General features: G+C 33.8%; 2 protein-coding genes and 1 long non-coding RNA gene across 5 annotated transcripts in view; all 3 read right to left on the bottom strand.

The window, feature by feature from the left end:
- LOC106466253 (zinc finger protein 239-like) overlaps positions 1 to 13,382 on the bottom strand; it is a 19,249-nt gene extending 5,867 nt beyond the window's left edge. Inside the window, exons 1-2 of the mRNA XM_022394235.1 lie at positions 12,953 to 13,382; positions 11,674 to 11,851 (exon numbers count right to left, since the gene is read on the bottom strand). Coding sequence (XP_022249943.1) covers positions 11,674 to 11,851; positions 12,953 to 12,955 — 181 coding nt within the window. The 5' untranslated portion in view covers positions 12,956 to 13,382. The remainder of the gene's footprint in view (positions 1 to 11,673; positions 11,852 to 12,952) is intronic.
- Positions 1,861 to 23,079, bottom strand: part of LOC106466257 (LMBR1 domain-containing protein 2-like) — a 38,539-nt gene continuing 17,320 nt past the window's right edge. For 2 of the 3 annotated variants that reach the window (XM_013926515.2, XM_022394231.1), the window contains exons 10-15: positions 9,607 to 9,788; positions 8,083 to 8,216; positions 6,191 to 6,299; positions 3,692 to 3,893; positions 3,172 to 3,288; positions 1,861 to 2,471 (exon numbers count right to left, since the gene is read on the bottom strand). In XM_013926515.2, the coding sequence (XP_013781969.1) occupies positions 2,212 to 2,471; positions 3,172 to 3,288; positions 3,692 to 3,893; positions 6,191 to 6,299; positions 8,083 to 8,216; positions 9,607 to 9,788 (1,004 nt within the window). In that variant the 3' untranslated portion in view covers positions 1,861 to 2,211. Of the gene's footprint in view, positions 2,472 to 3,171; positions 3,289 to 3,687; positions 3,894 to 6,190; positions 6,300 to 8,082; positions 8,217 to 9,606; positions 9,789 to 23,079 lie in introns of those variants that run through there. The other variant, XM_022394232.1, reaches the window with a different exon arrangement.
- Positions 19,460 to 22,822, bottom strand: LOC111087482. The gene is made up of 2 exons (XR_002612158.1): positions 21,845 to 22,822; positions 19,460 to 21,809 (listed from the first exon to the last, which is right to left on the bottom strand). It is a non-coding gene; the product is annotated as an uncharacterized LOC111087482 (long non-coding RNA).

Here is a 23,079-nt window from a genome sequence, read left to right as displayed (position 1 = left end):
AGTTGCACCAAGCATGGTTTACACCTACTGTTGGTAAGTATGTTTAAGACAACTAAGTTATGAGCCGCTAAGCTACGGCTAACAACTAAGTTATGAGCCGCTAAGCTACGGCTAACAACTAAGCTATGAGCCGCTAAGCTACGGCTAACAACTAAGGTATGAGCCGCTAAGCTACGGCTAACAACTAAGTTTTGAGCCGCTAAGCTACGGCTAACAACTAAGCTATGAGCCGCTAAGCTACGGCTAACAACTAAGTTTTGTAACTTTTGGTACAAGATAAGGAAAATGCCACATGATACACAAAAACAAACATTTCTCAATCTTTTTTGTTTTTTGGAATAAAATGTACTGTTGACAAAATATTGATCTTATAATTAAGTATCGTACTGTATTATTTATTTATATATTGCAATTAATGTTATTTCTGTGTAAACAACTTCAGAATTTTATTACGTGAGAAACCATAAGATTCAAACAGCACCTAGACTAAAAGTCGAACAAACCAATTTCCTGAATACGTCAAGAGCTCCTGATCGATAAAAGTTGTAAGAAATTCAAAACATAAAAAGACTGCTCGACGAGGCACCTCATTAATTTTTATCATTATGTAATTCTACGGTCTCAGTTCCTAAACAGTTTGCAACAACACTCAGTGCTTAGTCTGATATTTCTCATATGAAAGTTAGCAGTGACAGTAGAGTCAAGACTCACATTTCCAGTCATTTATATCAATTGTAAAGAGTTAAACTATTAACTTTTCGGAAAGGTTAACCCAACTCATTGGTCATTATATCATGTATTTATAAGTGTTACACAACAAGATGAATGAATGTAACTGATTTGATTTCATTCAGATTTCTGTTACGGTCAAAAATTGATTAACATATCAATACTTCACTTATAAAGTATGATACAACAGTGGAAGAAGAATTATCCACGTAGCCGGAAATTACATGCTTGGTGCAAGTATATGTATAATAAACATACTTACCAACAGCAGGTGTAAACCATGCTTGGTGCAAATAAATGTATAATAAACATACTTACCAACAGCAGGTGTAAACCATGCTTGGTGCAAATATATGTGTAATAAACATAATTACCAACAGCAGGTGTAAACCATGCTTGGTGCAAATATATGTGTAATAAACATAATTACCAACAGTAGGTGTAAACCATGCTTGGTGCAAATAAATGTATAATAAACATACTTACCAACAGTAGGTGTAAACCATGCTTGGTGCAAATATATGTATAATAAACATACTTACCAACAGTAGGAGTAAACCATGCTTGGTGCAACTATATGTATTAAGCCGTAGCTTAGCGGCTCATAACTTAGTTGTCTTGGGAGGGAAGGATATCCATGTTAATGGTACAAACCTACACATGTTTATCTATTCTTTCATAGCTTCCTCTTTGTCATTATACAAGTTTTGAAAGGAAAAATAATTCTCAATTCTACCACTGAAATGCATGTAAACTCACAGTTACGAGCTTTTGAAAATAATACACGTTAGAACACCAGGAAAAAGTTTAACTTGTCAGTTCTTACAAGTTTTGTCTAAAAGTAACCATAGCAATCCCGTTAGGAGGTGATCAATTATAGCTTCGTTCAAACTACTGTTTCCTAAAAAAAAAACACTAAATGATGGGATTTATGAAATACGTTATAACTGACCCAACTTCAAATTCCACTAGAACTAAATAAAAATCTAGACTCAGAAGATATTCCTATCAAATGTGGTAAGTCATTCTTGAATGCAGGTTTAGAATTTCACTGTTAGATACAGGCCATTAAACTACTACTAATAGAAGTATTACAAATTTCCACTAATATTTTTCTAAACAGCAGTTTTTTTGTTTTATTTTGTGCAAAGCAATAAATAATATTGTTCTGACAAACGGTTACATATACAAAGGAAAGTTTATCATCCACCACTATGAAGCACAGTAAATTAAACCGAAATATGTGACATTTATATTACCAAGTGTTTGAATAGTAACTTTCTGAAGCTATAACTTAATGCTTGCTATTGAATAAGTATGGTATTTTAATTACACTTATTGCAAAAAAAAAAAAGACAATTTAAAGGTACTTTCTTGGAATGTGCTGGTGAACATGAAGAAAAACATAAATATTGTACCTTTGTGTGTCAGAAACACACACACCTCTTCCTTCTGTTTATACGTATCAGAGCCCCAGTTAACCTAAACGTCATCAAATATACCACCTGGTGGATGTCCCATTCTACTGTATGTTTGTTTGCCAAAATCTTTACCAAACCCATACCCCCGAGATTCCGACATATCTATTTTTAAAGGGTCTGAACCAAAACTTGAATAAGATTCTGTGAAGTTGTCGAGTACTCGACCACCTCGTTCTTCGGTGTAGTCCACCGGCTCAACATCTCGTAACAATTCAGCTCTAGCACTCTCATCCGATCCTGATCTAGTCATTCCATGCCTGTCTATATGGTTATTAATAAACAGATGATTAATGAAAATATTCCAGTATCATCACTAAACAAGATATCTCAACCAAGTTTCTCTCTCAATGTAATGGCTAATACAATATTTTAATATTAGAACTTGTAATGAAAATATTAATTTAAGTTCCGTTTTCAAACATACTGAACACTAAACCTCAATCGTCATTTTGACCAAAAGAAAATTTTAATTAGTTTAGATTTGATATTAAACAGAACTTTTATCATAGCCGGCTGCACACACAAAAAAGATATATTAAATTAACAGTTCTAATTAATAATTTTGGAGAGAAACAACCTATATTAACTAACTTACTTCTATATTTGCAAGGAGCCAAGTAACATGCAATATAGCAAGGGCTAATTTTGAATCATTGTATTTGAATCAAATAGAAAAAAAAAGAAAAACTGCGAAAAGTAATAGAAATATTCTACAATAATAAACAAGTGGATGAAATGTACTTCAAAGTCAGTTCAGTTTCTGCTGGATCACAGAGGATACTTGAGGTGATAAACAATAGAGAGTTAACCTCTCCTTCAAAAAGTACTAGTCAATGTTTATAGCTACTGTCTGTTCACACCGGTTAATGATGTTTATGAATAATGGGTAGTATTCGTCTGTAAAAAGATGCAACTGATGACGTCATGTTGTCAAAATAACAGTATTTAGTTTCAAACTTACTGTTATCGCTGTCCATTTCAATATGATTTCCACGAGCACCCGACTGATTTCCAAACCTCATCTGGTACTGCCGCCTACGAGCCTCACCTTCTTCGTATCTTTTCTTCCTACTTTTTTCTAGAGAAGAATCTTGCCACTTTTAATGTTATGCTCATCTTTAAGCACTTTTCTCAACAACATTAACATGTATGCTTAGGTACTCCATCGATTTCGAATACATTTATCCAATATGATCATTTAGATAAATTTAATAAAAACATTGTGTCAAGTCTCTTCTCTGTACAATACTTTAAACACGTTTACACCTTTAAAGAGCATGTTATATCTCTGTATTTAAACTATTTCTAAGATACTCGTAAAGTTTTGTTAATTTAATTTATGATCTAGAAAGTATTGCTTTATTTTCACAACATTTTTAAGTACATCATTATAATTGTTATCTACTTTTGAGACGACCAAATAAAACTATCACACTTCGTTCGGATATACTTACTCCACAACTCAAACGATTTCTACTAACCTCTTTTTATTAATCCTTTTCCTTCTTCGATCAGGTCAGCCGTCATTTCATCCTCACCAAGAAACTGCTCAAAACCAACCATATGTAGCACACGGCTGCCACAGTGGAAGTAGGTGGCGAGACAGAGCAAGAAGATGAGGATGGGAAAGTAAATATTGAACCCGTCCGATATGATAGAAATCACGTCCATATGACCCATGATCTGGTGGAGAAGATCACATATCAAATATTAATGGTGTATTTATCAAGCTCGTGTCTTGCCTCGGATATTTCAAACTTGTTACAATTTGGCAAGAAACGCAAGTTACTCGTTTCATTTTTACTGCATTTTTATGTTACGTTCGAGAATAAAAGTTGTTTATAACACTAAAAAAGTAAAAAAAACAAAAAACCTAGTTATTGAATAGCTTAAGTTAACTAGAATGGTACAAAACCTAGGGTGTTTCAAATCAGTTATATCAATCAGATTTGCCATGCAGCTTGTCCGACTCCAAATGTATCGGACTCTTCCTTTCCTTTGGAGTAAACCAGCCAAGTCGAGAGGGGGATCTTGACGTGCGGGCAACCCAGGATCTCCACAATAACTGCCCAGGCTTTTTGCACCCTGGAGAGGACATTAGATATTGATCCAGACATGTTGGAAAAAAAAAACTCCTGAGAAAAGAAGTGACTGGAAACAAGCAGTTAATCTGGGCCTCAGAAAGAAAGAGGAGAAAACGAAGGATAAAGCAGACGAGAAAAGAATGCACTAGAAAAATTCAAAAGCTGCGTGATGAACTTCACAACATACAAGTTATACATGTGACAGCAAACAGGCTCTTCTTGAATTGAATTATTTAGTTCCATCCAGAAGTGTCAACACTTTTTGAATTGAATTATTTAGTCCCATCCAGAAGTGTCAACACTTTCTGAATTGAATTATTTAGTCCCATCCAGAAGTGTCAACACTTTCTGAATTGAATTATTTAGTCCCATCCAGAAGTGCCAACACTTCCTGAATTGAATTATTTAGTCCCATCCAGAAGTGTCAACACTTTCTGAATTGAATTATTTAGTCCCATCCAGAAATGTCAACACGAGTGAAACTTTTACAAGAGGAAATATCTAAAATATCTTATAAGACAGAACAATGCCTACTACTACAACTCCTAAGTATTCAAATAGTTATGATTTCTTTATGGTATCTCATAAAAAAAAAAAAGATGTAGCAGCACCATACCATCAATGAAAGTACTGTTTTGATAAATGAAAACCATAAAAATGTAATGAGAAATATACTAGACTTTCTTTGTATTTTGTAAAACCCTTTACAACTTTATTATATAATACATTTCAAGTTAGTAGAAAAGTAATAAAATACACAACCATTCTGCATTAAGATAAATCACTGGTCTATTAAAATAAACCATTCAACACAAAACAATAGTCTCAAGTAAAAACTTCACACATAGCATTAGTCACTAGGCCTCAAGTACAAATAAAGTTCACACATAGCATTAGTCACTAAGTCTGAAGTACAAATAAAGTTCACACATAGCATTAGTCACTAAGTCTCAAGTACAAATAAAGTTCACACATAGCATTAGTCACTAGGTTTCAAGTACAAATAAAGTTCACACATAGCATTAGTCACTAAGTCTCAAGTACAAATAAAGTTCACACATAGCATTAGTCACTAAGTCTCAAGTACAAATAAAGTTCACACATAGCATTAGTCACTAAGTCTCAAGTACAAATAAAGTTCACACATAGCATTAGTCACTAGGTCTCAAGTACAAATAAAGTTCACACATAGCATTAGTCACTGAGTCTCAAGTACAAATAAAGTTCACACATGTAACAATAATCACCGAGTCTCAAGTAAAACTAAAGTTCACACATTAACCACTCAGTCTGAAGTTCAACTAAAGTTCACACATTAACATTAATCAATCAGTCACAAGCACAATTGATATTTGCAAACAGCGGTTGTAACAACACCTGAGGCAGAACTCTACAATATGATTTACTGACCAACATCTTTGACTGTTTTAATATTATTATTCTACAATAAAAACATGAGTAAATTTAACGTAAGACATGTCACTGACCTATTACTGTCACATCTTGTAGCTTCACTCAAGGAGAACTAAATATCTAATAACCTGTCTATTTAACAGAGAAGCAAGTGAAAGAACCAAACCGGCACTAACAATTGCTAAAAGAATGAATACGTGCCAAGTTCTTTCACAGATTGATCTAAAACATTTAGTTGAGGTCTAGTCGTGTAAAATTGGTTCACTTTTCAACATTGTATATTTTAGAAACTGTACTTTAAGCCATCGTTTTCTAAGATAAAGATGTGTTTTTGGACATTAACTTTATCAACCACATTTCTAAGCAGGAAAAGAAACAAAGATATACTAAAAACAATTATTAAAGAAAACAAGCAAAGATGAAAAAGGAATGTGAAAGAAGTCGATGTATTAAAAACAAAGAAAAGTACGAATTTCTCGTTACCTCCGTGAAAGCCGTTTCCAAGATTTCCTTCTCTTTAATCACATGACTATCGAGATGAATTAGACCCAGAAAATTGAGACACAATGGAGCAGTTAGACGACAAAGTAGCCTAAGAAACATACAAAATTTACAAAACATTAAAAAAACAGTTTGTACGTGTAATACGTCCAGAAATTACCTGATTAATTAAAAATTCAGAGGATTAATCACACTTTTAAAGAATGATTTGTATTCTAACCCAGTGATATTTGGCCGCAGGTGTGAGCCATGGCGTCGAGTGCGCTTGGTATACGTTAAGTTCCTGACTGTGCAATGCTGCTACAGGTAGAACTTAAGTCTGGAAGAATACATCACAGCCCTTTCTGAGGAAGGATGTTCATATCTTAAGATTGTTTAAATGATGTACAGCCAAAAGACAAAACATTACAAAAAGAAGAAGCCTTCAATGTTCTCCAAACAAGCAGAAAATCTTGCACAGCAGAGCACTTAGAGCAACAACATGCTCCAAAACCATACTCAAAGTTAATTCAGAGCATTTAGAGCAACAACATGCTCCAAAACCACACTCAAGGTCAATTCAGAGCATTTAGAGCAACAACATGCTCCAAAACCACACTCAAAGCCAATTCAGAGTATTTAGAGCAACAACATGCTCCAAAACCACACTCAAAGCCAATTCAGAGCATTTAGAGCAACAACATGCTCCAAAACTACACTCAAGGCCAATTCAGAGCATTTAGAGCAACAACATGCTCCAAAACTACACTCAAGGCCAATTCAGAGCATTTAGAGCAACAACATGCTACAAAACCACACTTAAAGCCAATTCTGAGCATTTAGAGCAACAACATGCTCAAAAACCACACTCAAAGCTAATTCAGGGCATTTCCCTTATTCACAAAGTGAAGGCTATGGTTATGAAAGAGAACCCTTTGACACTCAAAAAAATCTTCGTAACAAAGTTGAATAAATCCCCTGGTAATGTTAGCAAAATAATAAACAAGATTAGATGTTGATGAAGGTTCACGATCTTCTTCCCACACATCAAAGTTAATGGTTGTCTTCATGAGAAAGATGACCAAAAGAACTGAAACCATATCAACCCCATTCAAGCACATAACTGTCAAATCCCCTGGTGCAGCTACAATGGACTACAGCACCTTGGTCTGTTTAAATATGGTCTTGGAAACCACAATCCTTGTACAGCAGAGAGTTTGTTAAGATGCTTAGTTTAAGATTGATGTTGTCATCCTTGGAAAAAGCCTGTTATAATGGACATTGTGGTGTTGTCAAGTGATAGTGCATTACCATGACCATCAGGTTGGATTGAGCATAATCCATTACGGAGGAAGTACTCGAAGGAGGAACGCGGGACCTGGAATATCACTCTTATAAAGTGTGACTAACCCTCAGTATACTTATCATTTCAGAAGTTAATGTAGTTTTTCTATCTATTTTCGATAGATGGTTATCAAAACTTCAGAAACTTCGTGTTTTAATGACATAACTATTGGGTAAGAGATATAACACTTTTTAATAAGACATTTTATGTGGCAGGAAACTACACACCCAATATCTTGATAATCATTACTAAGCTAATGAAATAACAAAATACAACTTTGTGCTTTATCACGACATATTTATACACTTCTTTAAAGTTTACTTGACTCCTAGATTGTAGGACTAACCAAAATCTCTTAGGCCTAACCTTACGAGATACTATTGGGATTATGTCCAATGATATCACTAACTGCAAAAATGAATCAATACCTTATGATCATTATAAGTTTTATAATTTTATAATTATAATTTTATATACAGCTAATACATTAAATTAGCTATATTAATTACTAGGTTAATTTTTAGTTCGGACAACAAGCAGTTTTACTTACATTCCACAGAAGATAAGACTGTATTCATCCGTCTGATGATGAGGTGCTAAGTAGTAGTAGTTTAAGACTCGAACCTTGAAGACAGTGTAGTACGCACATACACAAAGGTAGGCAATAGTCAAAATGGACACCAGCTAGACAAAGGTTAAAGAACATTTATAAATCATACTAGAAACTATTTCCAGGGCTTCAATAGACACTTTTGTCTTATTTTATACAAAGACATTTTTTATATACTTTTTGCTTTGCTTGTTTATTTTTGGAAACTCATACAAAGCTACTCAAGGACTATCTGTGCTAGCAATCACTAATGTTGATGATAGACTAGAAGGGAGGCAGCTAGCCAACACCACCCACTACTAACTCTTGGACTACTCTTTACCAATGAAAAGTATGATTGACTTTCACATTATAATGCTCCCACAGTTCTAGAAGGCAGGCAGCTAGTCAACACCACCCACCACTAACTCTTGGACTACTCTTTACCAATGAAAAGATGATTGACTTTCACATTATAATGCTCCCACAGTTCTAGAAGGCAGGCAGCTAGCCAACACCACCCACCACTAACTTATGGACTACTCTTTACCAATGAAAAGTATGATTGACTTTCACATTATAATGCTCCCACAGTTAAAAGGGCAAGCACGTTTGAACCCATAGGCTGTGAGTCGAGAACCCTAACCATCAGATCATGCAAGGCCAACTACCAATGCAAACGTTTGTAAAAAAAAATTATGTATCATACAGAAAGTGTCTTATAAACTGAATCAACAAAATTTCACAACCAAACAGGTAGTTTTAAGTTTTTTTACAACAAAATTCACATGATAAGAAAGTGTCAAAGACGTCCAAATAACTAATTATGGATTAAGATTTATGTACTAAACAGTAAGATGCTTTGAAGATGGTATAATTACATTTGATTATACAGTTTAACAAAGATGGTATCAGTACCCCCGATTGTGTAACTGGAGACTGCTTTTGATAAGCTTATGTTCTTTTAAACGAGTTGAAAAATTTATGACAACACTTGTGTTTAGATCACCAGTAGTCCAATATATCAACAACATTTAAACCGTTCACTTTTTATTATAATTTGTTTAGTTCCGCACATAAAATGATTTTACTTGATTTGTTTATAACACGTGTAGCCTTCAGAGTATTGTATGATCTACGCAGTATCTTACGTGATCGTGCACTTTAATGTGGGATCTTCATTACACGAACATCCACAAGAGTTTCAAATGGCACCTAGACTAAACGTTGAACACACTAACTTCCTGAACACGTCAAGACTTCTTGAACTCGTTGTCGGTACAAGTTGTAAGAAATTCAAAATATAAAAAGATTGCTCCGTGTGGCACTTTGTTAGTTCTTATCATTAAGTAATTCTATGGTCTCAGTTCCTACACCGTTTATTTGTTTACTGTTATTTTTCTTGTTACCTAATAAACACACACCATACGATTAATGGAGAAAAATCCTTAATCAGTTTTACTTACATAGAATTCTTAAACTCACCTCAATAGCAATATAGTCATAATTTCTTCTTGCCAGATCAACAAAGACAGCAAAAAGTGAGAGAGTTGGTGATCGGGTGAAAAAGGTCATTTCTGACCACACAACAATAACACTGAAGGTTGCAAGAACAACGGCCAAAGTTCGGAACACCCAGATACGAACCAGACACTTCCAGTACCATTCTACAATGAAAACAATCAAATGACAACATAAACTTTAGAAATAAGTAAAACAAGGTTCTCTTTCGCATATCTTTGGAAGTTCATTGTTTCTTCCTTTTTTTATAAACTAATATTTTCTTGCTGTCTAAGTCTACTTCCAGCTTTATGGTTTTATTAAAAAAAAACAAGTCACATTTGTATGTTTCACAGACACTGAAGAGTACAAACATGGCTCATAATTTTAGATTTATCAATTAGTTTGAAAATCAAAAGCATTATTACATTTCAACCTCTTTTTTTATGAACATACTAATACAGTATAGAGAAAAACATTTTTTCAACCTACCTGTTTTCATAAAGTTATTTGTGTTTGAATTTTGCACAAACCTTCTCTAGTACTAGCTGTCCCCAATTTTGAAGTGATAGTCTAGAGGGAAGCTGTCCCCAATTTTGAAGTGATAGTCTAGAGGGAAGCTGTCCCCAATTTTGAAGTGATAGTCTAGAGGGAAGCTGTCCCCAATTTTGAAGTGATAGTCTAGAGGGAGGGCATGTAGTCAACACCTTTCACCAAACTTTTGGACTAATTATTACCAATAAATAATAGTGGGATTGAACATCACTTATAAAACCTCCGTGACTGAAAGGGTAGGCATGTTGAATGGGGTTCTATCCTGCGACCCACAGATTGCGAGTCAACAATCCTTATCATCAGGCTATGTCAAACCTTACACAAAGATATTGTTTTCATGTTATACTTCTGAATTAAACACCATAGTACCTGTTCTTTAGAAAGTCATGTTTTTATTCAACGTAATCATAAAATCATGACTAAACAAGAGGGAATCCTCAATAGCTGCAGCAGTTAAAATTCCTTTGAGCAGGATTAGAGTAATTAATCTACGAGACAATTTTTCCTATTTATTAGCTATATTTTTGTGCACCACCAATACCAAGCATAGGGCAGGTATAAACCAGATTCAGGATCTCTACCAGCCTACCCTCAAATTGAAATTATATTAGGCAGGATTAGAGTAAATTAATCTACGAGACCTTGGATGTGGTCAAACACATCAGTCAAAAGGGTTTGACCTCCTTAGTTCAAAACTGTAATTAGATCTCAAATCAGTCAAGATATGACAGAGCTATGAGCTAAAAGTTTGCCCTTCAATAAATAAAAAAACTCAGAGCTATTCTATGAGCCGCTAAGCTACGGCTAACAACTAAGTTATGAGCCGCTAAGCTACGGCTAACAACTAAGTTATGAGCCGCTAAGCTACGGCTGGGCCAACTAGAAAGGAAGCTTATAGTGTTACTGGAATTGGATCAGGGCCAACTAGAAAGGAAGCTTATAGTGTTATTGGAATTGGATCAGGGCCAATTAGAAAGGAAGCTTATAGTGTTACTGGAATTGGATCAGGTCTGCAACAAGAAAGGAAGCTTATAGTGTTACTGGAATTGGATCAGGGCCAATTAGAAAGGAAGCTTATAGTGTAAAGAGAGCTGAGTTTAAACTTAACTAGAAAATGTGTTCATAGCGTAAACTAGATAGAAGAGAGAACACGAATAAAAGCATAGAGTACTGAAGGAGTTAAGTTAGGACACAACTATTGAAGAAATTTATCACGTAAACTGGAAAAAAAAAAGGCATGAGTAAAAAGATAGAATCATATGAATTGGATTGTGTGAAGAAGCTTTTAGAACTGTACTTCCTGGACTCTATCAAATCCAAGGAGCTCTAGAATTAGAAAAGAAAAGACAAGCACAATACTACGAGTACCCGCTGTAACCCAAGTTGTTTATTCCTTCTATACATCTATTTATTTTCTAGAAATTCTCCACGATTACCAAGATTTAACTGTCACTTAACCACCAACATTACTTCCACAATATATATAATCACACTCACCCGATGCACCTTCTAACATACAATCAGCAGGTGGAAATTCTTCCCTTTCCTTTGTTACACTTGTATCACGTTTTACAATGTCCAAAACATTATCATCATCAGTCTGGTTGAATTGGGAAGTAATGTCATGTTGTTGTAAATCATCAGGCTGCTCAGTTTTCACCCTGACGAACATGTTCTAAGATATAAACAGTCACAAGAGATCAATAACCAAGAACACTAAAGCAGATCTCGGAAGAGCTACAAACGGTATTTTGTTGTGAATTAATGTCTAATAAGTTTCTTCACTAAGTCACATAATATCATGAACAGCGAATTACTCGAAACAGAAAACACCAGTATAATTGTATGTAACAATAAAATGTTAGGTAATAGTAATTATTTTAACCAGGATATTTACCAATTTAAATTTACGCAGCATAGAATATATAGAGAATAATAATAATATATATTGCTATACACATATTTAAAACTCTCATAAATAGATTCACCTTAGAACCCCCCCCCCCCCCATTATTCACCTACAGATTATTAAATATACAAAACGTAAACATTTAGACACTCAAAGAAAAATTATGTTAAAAATACTAAACTCAAAAAGTACAAAATATTTCTAAATCTTATACACAAAAAATAAATAAAAATTCCATTTATATTTGTAATTTCATTTCTTAGATAACCAAAAAAAATTTTATAGACAAGACAAACAATTAAAGTCTAGAAAATTTGTAGGAGAAAAGGATTTTTCTTAGTAGAATATCATACTTATAAAGATAAAAACATACACGTGTAATAAAGCTATTCTAATCCGTATAAAATAATTAATTAATGGATATCCAATCTTTAATTTTCTAAGGCCCAAATTCTCATACCTTCAACTATCTATACGTACTTCTGAAATTCTAATCTATTTCCTATACTTTCAAGGTTTGTTTTTAATAGTGTGCTTTTGACTTCTGTATTTCTTATGTCAAACAATTATGACCGATTTATTTTTAGTCACATTAACAAATCTCTTTAATCTATCTGACTCGATAGCAGTAACCTCTGAATGAATTGAGGGCACTTGAAACAATTACTATCAATTGACGGTCGAAAACTCGAGATATAAGTGACGTGAAAGACGACTTGAGTTTAAGACAATGATGTAACCAGTTAAAACTCAAGCCAAGTCACCCACATCTAGAGATTGGGTTTATTATCAAGACAGGAACTTCCTGTATGTTTATGTTCATCATGCAATAATTAGGAAAAAAGTAATTAAAACAAATCTACTGACCATATACAGAAGATGACCATCTGCACTAGTCCTGACTATGAGTACGAATAACTGGATTAAGTGTGGTCAACTGCTGGGTAAAAACCGTTCACATACAACGTCTGTACAGACTACTAATGTCCTCAAATTTCGCTTGAATAAAGTAGGTTCTTCTGTTGTAAATGGTTATAAATATAAAAATTCAAACGAAAACCATCTTTAAAAACAAAATAAAAACCTAGATTAACACTTAGACTTACACTAGGCAGTGCCGGATTAAGTATTTAAATAGGCCCCCAGACGTATTCTCACCCTATTTCGTTAATAAGAATTATTTGTTCATAAATTTCTTATTTTCGAATACAATTAAATAAACTAAGATAAAAATACTAATCAACTTTTATTTTTGAACACAACTAAATAAACGAAACAAAACTATAGATCAATGTTTTTATCTTTGAACACATTGGCGTCCGCAGAAATATTTCCAGGGAGGGGCAAAGTTGTGTGAAATTGTGAATTAAATAAAACATTTATTTACGTTTGCTGAATGAATAAAAAAATAATTATGTTTCTCGTTTTCCCCACTCGCCCATGTTTGACCACAAATAAAACAATATAGATCTTGATCAATAAACAAATCAAATGTTTACTTTTCTGTCTTTCATTTGAGAAAAGGATCCAAGAACATCTGAAAATTCATGTTTACAAAAGTTCATGTTCAATTGATATCAACGACAAATGATTCAATCTTTTTTGCAGAATACTTGTTTGATTTTCATTTTTAATAATCTTCTGTTTGAAAAGGATATTTCGCCCGAGGAATTTGTTATCATGAGGGATCAGATAAATTCTCATCGCAATTTCAAAATCTAGAGTAGAATCCACGCTCAATGAAAAATACTTAGCTTCCTTCACTTCACAGACAATCGCTGATGATAGTTTATTTCCTCAATATTCTTGTCACGTCCTCACAAACTGTAGACGATAAATATGAATCTTTTCCCTGATTTCTATACGTGGAAAGATGATTGCTAAGAAAGGGGTCAAATACAGCAATCAGTTCTAAAATACCCAAGTAATATCACGTGACTTGAGTATCTCACTTCCTCCACGAAAAGTTAATCCACTGGTTACTAAAAATTTTACCGTTGACACAATGGGCTTTAAAACATTCTACCAATATTCTTTTTCTTTTCGAAACTGTGCGTCTATATCTGTTTCTATTCGTCCTTTGAGTAAAGGCATTCATGTTCAGACAAACATAGATTCTCGGTGACACAAACTATCTTCGTGCTCTTTTATGCGAGAAATTAGGTGTTTCCAATCACTGAATCCTTCATAAGAAAACTGCCTTTTTGTACTCCCGAATAATTTGCATACAAAGCACTATATCGAACCTTTCCATGGTGAACACCGTAGCCATTTTCGTTTCAATTCTTCTCCATACACATGCTTTCTTTATAGAAATTTTCTATTCTGGTCAGAATATTGCCTTTCAGATTTATTAAAATCACAATCTGATATTTTAAATTGTTCTTGTCCTTTCTGAATCCAGTATTTACGCATTGATTCTGTTATATCTTTCCATTCTCCAGTATCAGTGGATTTACTTGATTCATCAATAATATTTTCATTGATAGTTTGAGATTCACTACCTGTGCATTCTAAAGATACACAAGGAGCGCCAACATTATCATCTCTTGGCGTAGGTAAGTAAGGATACATTTTGCCTTTAAATGTTGATTGAGCAGAAGAGGTTAAGCGTAAAAATGCAAAATTCCACAAATTAGGCACCTGTCTGACTTGTTTCTCGTGCATTCACTTTTCCTGTTCAACTTTTTTAAGTTTCGCATCACCACTTTCGTGTCGTTTTTTATTTCCGCCATTATTTAATTAATATATTTTATTAACGCCTTCTATCATATGTTTAAAATAAAAATTAATTTTTAAATTATTTATTTTTGTAGCATAACATAATAAAATATCTATCAACATGTGGATTTTGTTAATAAATAAAGAGGTTCAGAAAAATAATCTTTATTATATTAAAATATACATTAAAAACAGAAAAGAGTAGTAATTCAAAAAGTTTAAAAGCACGGACATGTTTAGTTCCCGAGTTGATTCTTAATTAAAAAATATTTTTTACTTAAAAAGATAGGCAGACAATTTTTGTTGAAGAGACATATCAAAACACGAATTAAAATGAGTAAATAAACAATAATTTTAGAAAATTTATTTTTTTAATGAAGAATGACATTAGATTATTTGAATTTAAAACTTTGGTGGTACAAAAATAGTCTGCCTTAGTTTTAATATCACAAATGCCAAAATAAAATGTATTTTTTTATCCTGGAAAAATTGTTAACATATTATAAAAAAAAAAGTTTAAATATTTTATTACTTTTTTACTCAGAATCTCTCTATTTAAAAAAATTGGCCTTTTAATATGATATGGTTTATTGTATAACATAAACTGCACTTAGATAAGGGAAGATTAACTAAGTATAAGTGTTTATTTAAATATTACTCTAGCCAAGTTAGCCCTTGCGTTAATCCGGCACTACGGTTGTAGGTTTAGAAAATGGTAATAACAATTCAGAATTGAATGGAACGCGAGTAACTGTAGGTTAAATAGTGAGGATGGAAATGAAGCAAGTTACTTTTGGAGCTTTTTTTTACAAATAGATCGAGGTCAAAAATCCCAGACTGATGACATTTGACGTTACGAGTTGTTATCTAGAAATCTTCTTTACATTTCCTCGACATGAAACAAGTGCCTATACTTATGAGTTTAATACCACTACTTATCTAATCCAATATACCCGAATAGATATATATTCCTTTTCTGAACTATCGAAAGATACAGCCATAATATTTGCACACTACAAGCTATAACTCCATCTCGTAATTCTTGCTCTATGGTTGATGTAAATCTGTTACAGGAGCCAAAGAAGGATTGTAAACCATTTATTGTTCCAATAAGATGTCTTTACTGAAACCTGTCTCATTTTAATTCCGTTCTGCTGTTAAGAATTTCATACCCACACAAAAGTAGGAATACTTCAAATTTTATTTTGTTTAAGACTGTTAACGTTTAATAAGGTAGCTGTAATTGAAAGCAATAAACATATGTGTAATGAAATTTGTATATTATTAACAGCGTGGAAAGGTTTTGATATACACTTATTTTCAATGGTTCACTCCTTTACATAATGGGCTATCTGCTCTAGTCGTCCCTAACGGTGAATTGACAGCCTTAGAGGGATGAAACCCAACAATCCTAGCACTTACAGAGTTTACTGTATCAGTTTTTTTTCATGATAATACACGTTCTTTGCCGAAAGCGTATCACCAAACGCAATCAGATACGTGTGTATTTCTATTATTACATTCTAGTGTTTTTACCCCGAGCTATCTTCCGATTGAATGAGTTTACGCGAGAGGCTGGTCGAATAAGACTTGTCACTTGTGATCTTGAGTCCAATGACGGTCATAAGTATTTCTTTTATCATTCAGTGACCCTGAACACTTCACACAACTTAGAAGTGACCCTGAACACTTCACACAACATACAAGTGACCCTGAACACTTCACACAACATACAAGTGACCCTGAACACTTCACACAACATACAAGTGACCCTGAACATTTCACACACCTTACAAGTGACCCTGAACATTTCACACAACTTTACAAGTGACCCTGAACACTTCACACAACTTTACAAGTGACCCTGAACACTTCACACAACTTACAAGTGACCCTGAACACTTCACACAACATACAAGTGACTCTTAACACTTCACACAACTTACAATAGAAAAACTTTTCTCATATTACTTATCGTATCTCTTGCTTATTTCGAGTTTGAATGAAAAGCTAGGCTTCGTAAATATATCTTTTGGTTTGTTGCGCAAGTTAAAACAATCACTTAACTTATTCCAAGACCACAATTAGTTTATAAATAGAAAATCTGCTCTATCTACTCAAGTTTATCTAACAAGTTTATATGTTATAGGGTATATACATGGTCGAGAAATGAAAACACAAGTCTTTCCATTTCATGTTGATCCATGTCGTACGTTAAAGGGGAAACCAGTATGCTGTGCGGTCTTGTAGTTAATAGTATACAGCGTGCATGAGTGCCAACAGAAATATTTTCGGGGGGGGGGGGGTGCCCCTTCCTGCGTTGGTTTGTTCGTTCGTTTGTTTTGAATTTCGCGCAAAGCTACATGAGGGCTATCTGCGCAAGCCGTCCCTAATTTAGCAGTGTAAGACTAGAGGGAAGGCAGTTAGTCATCACCACCCACCGCCAACTCTTTTACCAACGAATAGTGGGATTGATCGTTACATTATAATGCCCCCACGACTGAAAGGGGGCGAGCATGTTTGGTGGGACGGGGATTCGAACCCGCGACCCAAAGGTTGCGAGTCGAGCTTCCTAACCACCTGGCCATGCCGGACCACACAAACGCAGAAATTACACATAGCGACTGAAAATAATTAACTTAAATTGTTTTTGTTTTATTATTTTGATTACATATCTTTAACTTTAGCGGAAATATCGTTAAGAAAGAGGAATAAATAAAAGATGAATAAATCCAATCTAACTATTATAAGTGTTCCATAATTGCTTCGTTACTAATTAATATTAGCAAATTAAATTAGCTACAATACACTTGGTTATTTTTTTTTTTACTTCTGAACTCGTACGTAGGGGTGTGTGTTGTATTTATTTGGAATTCTTTGATCAGAAGTTATTAATGATGGTGTTCTTTTCGGGAATCCAGGACAACACAACTAGACACCTAAAAAATGACGAACATTTAAACACCACCTATTCATTATAAAATAATAATAATCACAACAGATATGTTCTATGTAGAACACTATATAAACATATGAAAGACCTGAATACATCTAGGCCTAATAAATTATAATATATATATATATGCAGGCCTCCTACATTACCAGTTCAATTTACCCCATTATATGTATTTTAAGTATGTTGTGAAGTTTTAACACCCCCCTCTAAAATTATTAGGTGTCTAAATATCCTATTTCCTCACTTTTTTTAGGTGTCTAATTGTCCGGTGACCTCTTTTAGGCGTATGTCAATATATTATTAAAAACTAGCTGGAGTACTCATCCCCTGGACGGAAGTTATGTAAATTCATGATTAATGAAAGGTTATCTTAGAACATAAAAAGTTGCTTCCAATATATGTAATTGTAAAAAAAGATCATAAAAACTGAAAAACACAAAATGTGAAACCGCAAATTTGCATGCATCTCCGCATATTTATATAGATAACAGACAGTACCAATAAGTTTTCCATGCTTCATATATATTTTCATGCGAATTTACTAAAGGTAGACTCTCCTATCAAAGCTATCGTTAACAGGTCTTGTTACTCAAAATTATTGTTGCGTCATCGAGTCACATGACTACTGTGACGCAACGTTTCTAGAACTATCCTGTACTTTGGCGAATGTTCTAGTTCTTACTAGATATAGGGTAGGCTGGTATATAAAAGAGGGGAATGTAATGTCTGGGTAGATAGTGTGTAATTGATCTGCAGTCAGAAGTATTATTGACGTTCGTTGATATAGCGTTTGTTTTAGCGCGATTGTGGAAGTTGAGTGTTTCGGTAAAGTTATATTCGGAAAGAATAAACCAGTTTTATTAAGTAAAGACTTGTGTCATTAAAATTTCGTCGGAACAAAGTTACAAAAAAAATCAATTAACAAACGGAGACGTAACATTATTTAACTAACTATGTGAAGTTTAATGCATAATAGCAAAGAAATTATCATACATTGGTTTGGTTGTTTGTTTGTGTGTAAGTAGTAAAAGTGGGCTATCTGTGATCTGCCCACTACGGGTATCGAAACCTGGTTTCTAGCCTTTATGTCCGCAGACATACCGCTGTTCCATGGTGGGGCGTCATCATACATTGGTTTGGTTGTTTGTTTGTGTGTAAGTAGGCAAGGAGCTACATAATGGGCTATCTGTGATCTGCTCACTACGGGTATCGAAACCTGGTTTCTAGCCTTTATGTCCGCAGACATGCCGCTGTTCCATGTGGGGGGGGGGGTGTCATCATACACAGACCCTGATGAAAGAATTAAAACAAACAGTATTTTGATATTCATTCTTATCATCTAAGCCGATATTCTAACCCAGTGGCAAGAAATCATTTTTTGGCACCCCACGCATTGTTGTTACTGTATCCCTAGTGGCAAAGCGTCTGCGAACTTGTAACGCTACAAACCAGGTTTAGATACCCGTAGCAGACACAGTATAAATAGTCCATTGTATAGCTTTGGGCAGAACTACAAACAAACAAACTTTTATATTTGTACGGTAGTTTTTAAAACTTCATTATTTTCAGATATAATTTATATGCTCCTCTAGTCTCAGTTACCCCCCCCCCCCAACCCTGGGGAGGGGTCACGCCCCACTGTTTGCACACCATGATTATAATTGATGGTTTTAAGTCCAAACAAACAATTAACAATGTTAACTAGATTGTGTCACAGTGTAACACGTTTATTCAACAGTACACAGTACATCAAATAAATTTATGTTCTCCACACTTTGATATTTAAAATAAATGTTTCCATACTAACTGTGCCAGAAAACAAACAAACAATAAATTACTGAGTGAGCCTACAAAATAAAAGTCTGAAGATGACTAACCCTAATAATAATAATACCCATAATGGTCTTATTACTTACTACACATGGAATTTTAGATGTTTCTATTAAATAACACTTCGAACCAGTCACTAGTTTCACATACATCAAGATATGTAGCTTATTACGAAAGCGCTACGCGTTTATTATTCAGACGCATGATTTCAAAGAAGAAATAATGGAATTTCTAATACAAGTTAATGTTATATCGAATGAAGTCTGATGAACATTTCACATAAATACACACTGTTCTCCCATTTCAATTTAATCTTTAAGTTCCACAGCTTAAAATAAGATAAAACAATACAATTAATAGTGATAAGTAAATGGTAAAGTAAAAAAAAAAGTATCTAACACTATACAGGATAAATGATACTTACAAAGTTTGAAAATTACATCAATATTTTTTTTGGGGGGGGGCTTGATTAATAATGATAATAATAGTAATAACTTTATTAAAATCTAATAACTATTAAATTTCATACACTATCTAGCTTTGGAATGACACAATTTTATATTTAAACTGCTAAGCCAAGTAGAATGCCTAAAAAACAAAAAAAGTACTATCCATTACACAAGTCAACGCTGCGTTATTTTTTTTGTCTCAAACCAAATGTATTTTTCTTTATGGATCAGCTTTATACTCTTTATCACTTACTTTAGTAAGTGTTGTCCCAGGTCCATATGTTATTGAAAACTAACAATCATTAATCTGTTTGTACCACCTGCAGATATACTGTGTCAAGTAGCATCCAAGAAAAACAATTTCTTAACTCACAGTTTCTAACACGAAGCAACTTTTACTTCCTTCACAAACTCTCTATTTTATCAAAGGAGTGTACTTGCTGAATGTCACATACAGTGTATCTTACTCCAAGAACAACAGTTCTAAAACTCTTAAAAAAATACATTCATACACCATTATTATTCACACAGACCAGTGGGATAAAATACTATTAATTTTGACAGCATGTTGACGTCCTTCATTTGGCACTGTCGAAATTAAATAAATATACATGACATAAATCAAATTAAAAATAAAATAATATATAAAATTCCTTGTCAATAAGTAATATATAAATAATAACATCAGTTACTTTTACAGTTTCTTGGCTTGTTTACTTTTCTATTTTTCATATCTTCTTGAAACTGACAAAAACAACATCAGTCACTTAGGGCTTGTTATTGGAAACTTGTAAAGTTTTTTTAACCAACTACTAACTCTTATTTATCTATTACTTATCGTAGTAACACAATCATTTTATGAATAGTTTCAGAACCATAATCATATTATTTACTGACACAGACAGTTATATTTAGAATAAGCACTAGTCTTGTGTCACTGAACAAAACAGGAGAAGGTCAGTGAAAGTTTGGTTTTAAATGGACCATCAAGTCTTTGAAATGTGTAAGTACCCAAAGCTTCGAAGCAACATTTGATAGATATTCCTAACATAATGAAGAGTGAGTTGCGTTTAAAACTACAGAAAAACAGCCTCTGCAAGTTACTTGTGTAAATACAGAATTGAATGAAGTTTTCAATAATTCAGAAAACTGTTCTTTCATCCATCCACAATCTGCTACATTAACCATGCTATATACCATAGAAATAAATAGATTAAGTTCATTTGATGAAACCAGAGGTTATAGGGGACGAAAAGAACCAAAGAATGAGACACGAGAGATTATAAAACCATTGCAATTATGTGCGTGGATAAATTGAATTTTTCTGTCATGTGTTCTACGCATTGCAACCAACAATGTTAGCTTGAGAACAAAACCTTTAGTACGTAGAGTACATTAACTTTAAAGACATAAACATCCTAATGGTAGTAACGGGTTGATAAGACGGTATTACCCGATGGTAGTAACGGGTTGATAAGACGGTATTACCCGATGGTAGTAACGGGTTGATAAGACGGTATTACCCGATGGTAGTAACGGGTTGATAAGACCGTATTACCCGATGGTAGTAACGGGTTGATAAGACAGTATTACCCGATGGTAGTAACGGGTTGATAAGACAGTATTACCCGATGGTAGTAACGGGTTGATAAGACAGTATTACCCGATGGTAGTAACGGGTTGATAAGACAGTATTACCTGATTGTAGTAACGGGTTGATAAGACAGTATTACCTGATTGTAGTAACGGGTTGATAAGACAGTATTACCTGATTGTAGTAACGGGTTGATAAGACAGTATTACCTGATGGTTGACTTGCTGCCTACTTGTAGTTTTAGTTTGCTGCTTGAACTGAAATGATAGTTATACAGTCAGGATTTCTGAAAAGTGTTCATCACTTTATTTATGTTTAATATAGTTTTGAAAGAACCTTAAGTATCAGAATGCAGAATTATCAATTAAATATATACCTTCTCTCATTGACACACTAATGACTCCAACTGTTTCTTTACAGTTATTGTGTACGACAACAGTTCCTGCTCGGAGGCCGTGTAGTGGCAGTTAAAAAGAGTTGTAGTCCATGTAGGCATGTAATCTTAGGATAGAATTGTAAAAATTGTCACTTCTATAAAACAGTCGTAGTCTGTACATGTGTGTAAACTCAGGAGACTAAGACGTTGCTGTCATTGAGAAGCCGATCAGAAAGGTTTAAATATCCCATTATGTACCAAAATCTAATTGACAGCCTTGAAGCATTGACAGTTATTAATTGGTATATTACCTTACAATAAGACTGGTAAATAATTTTAATCATATCCTTCTCAATTGGACCATTACACATTTCCAGTAAAAGTGTACAATAGAATTTCGACCACAAACCATAAAGCTAAAACATTGCTTGAAACAAGTAAAACGTGCATCTGAAAACAATCTGAGGTTTATATCACAATAAAAATAACCCTTGGTTAACACGTATATTTAAAAACACATCAAAGTGATCGAACGAGTTGACAGCCAAGTTTTCTTATTGTGCATTCTGAGATTGACTATTATTACAAAAAATGGAAAAAACACATTTTTGCAATTCTAAGAAGATTTTTTTTTTTAAAACAATATAGATTAAGATATTAATTTTTGGGAGGGAAGGATATCCATGTTAATCGTTGGGAGGGAAGGATATCCATGTTAATCTTTGGGAGGGAAGGATATCCATGTTAATCGTTGGGAGGGAAGGATATCCATGTTAATCTTTGGGAGGGAAGGATATCCATGTTAATCGTGATACAATTCCAGTAACACTATAAGCTTCCTTTCTAGTTGGCCCTGATCCAATTACAGTAACACTATAAGCTTCCTTTCTAGTTGGCCCTGATACAATTACAGTAACACTATAAGCTTCCTTTCTAGTTGGCCCTGATACAATTACAGTAACACTATAAGCTTCCTTTCTTGTTGCAGACCTGATACAATTCCAGTAACACTATAAGCTTCCTTTCTTGTTGCAGACCTGATACAATTACAGTAACACTATAAGCTTG

The sequence above is a fragment of the Limulus polyphemus genome, unplaced genomic scaffold, assembly GCF_000517525.1.
Source record: "Limulus polyphemus unplaced genomic scaffold, Limulus_polyphemus-2.1.2 Scaffold2207, whole genome shotgun sequence".
Taxonomy (NCBI): Eukaryota; Metazoa; Arthropoda; class Merostomata; order Xiphosura; family Limulidae; genus Limulus; species Limulus polyphemus.
This window is presented reverse-complemented; position numbering and strand designations above follow the sequence as displayed.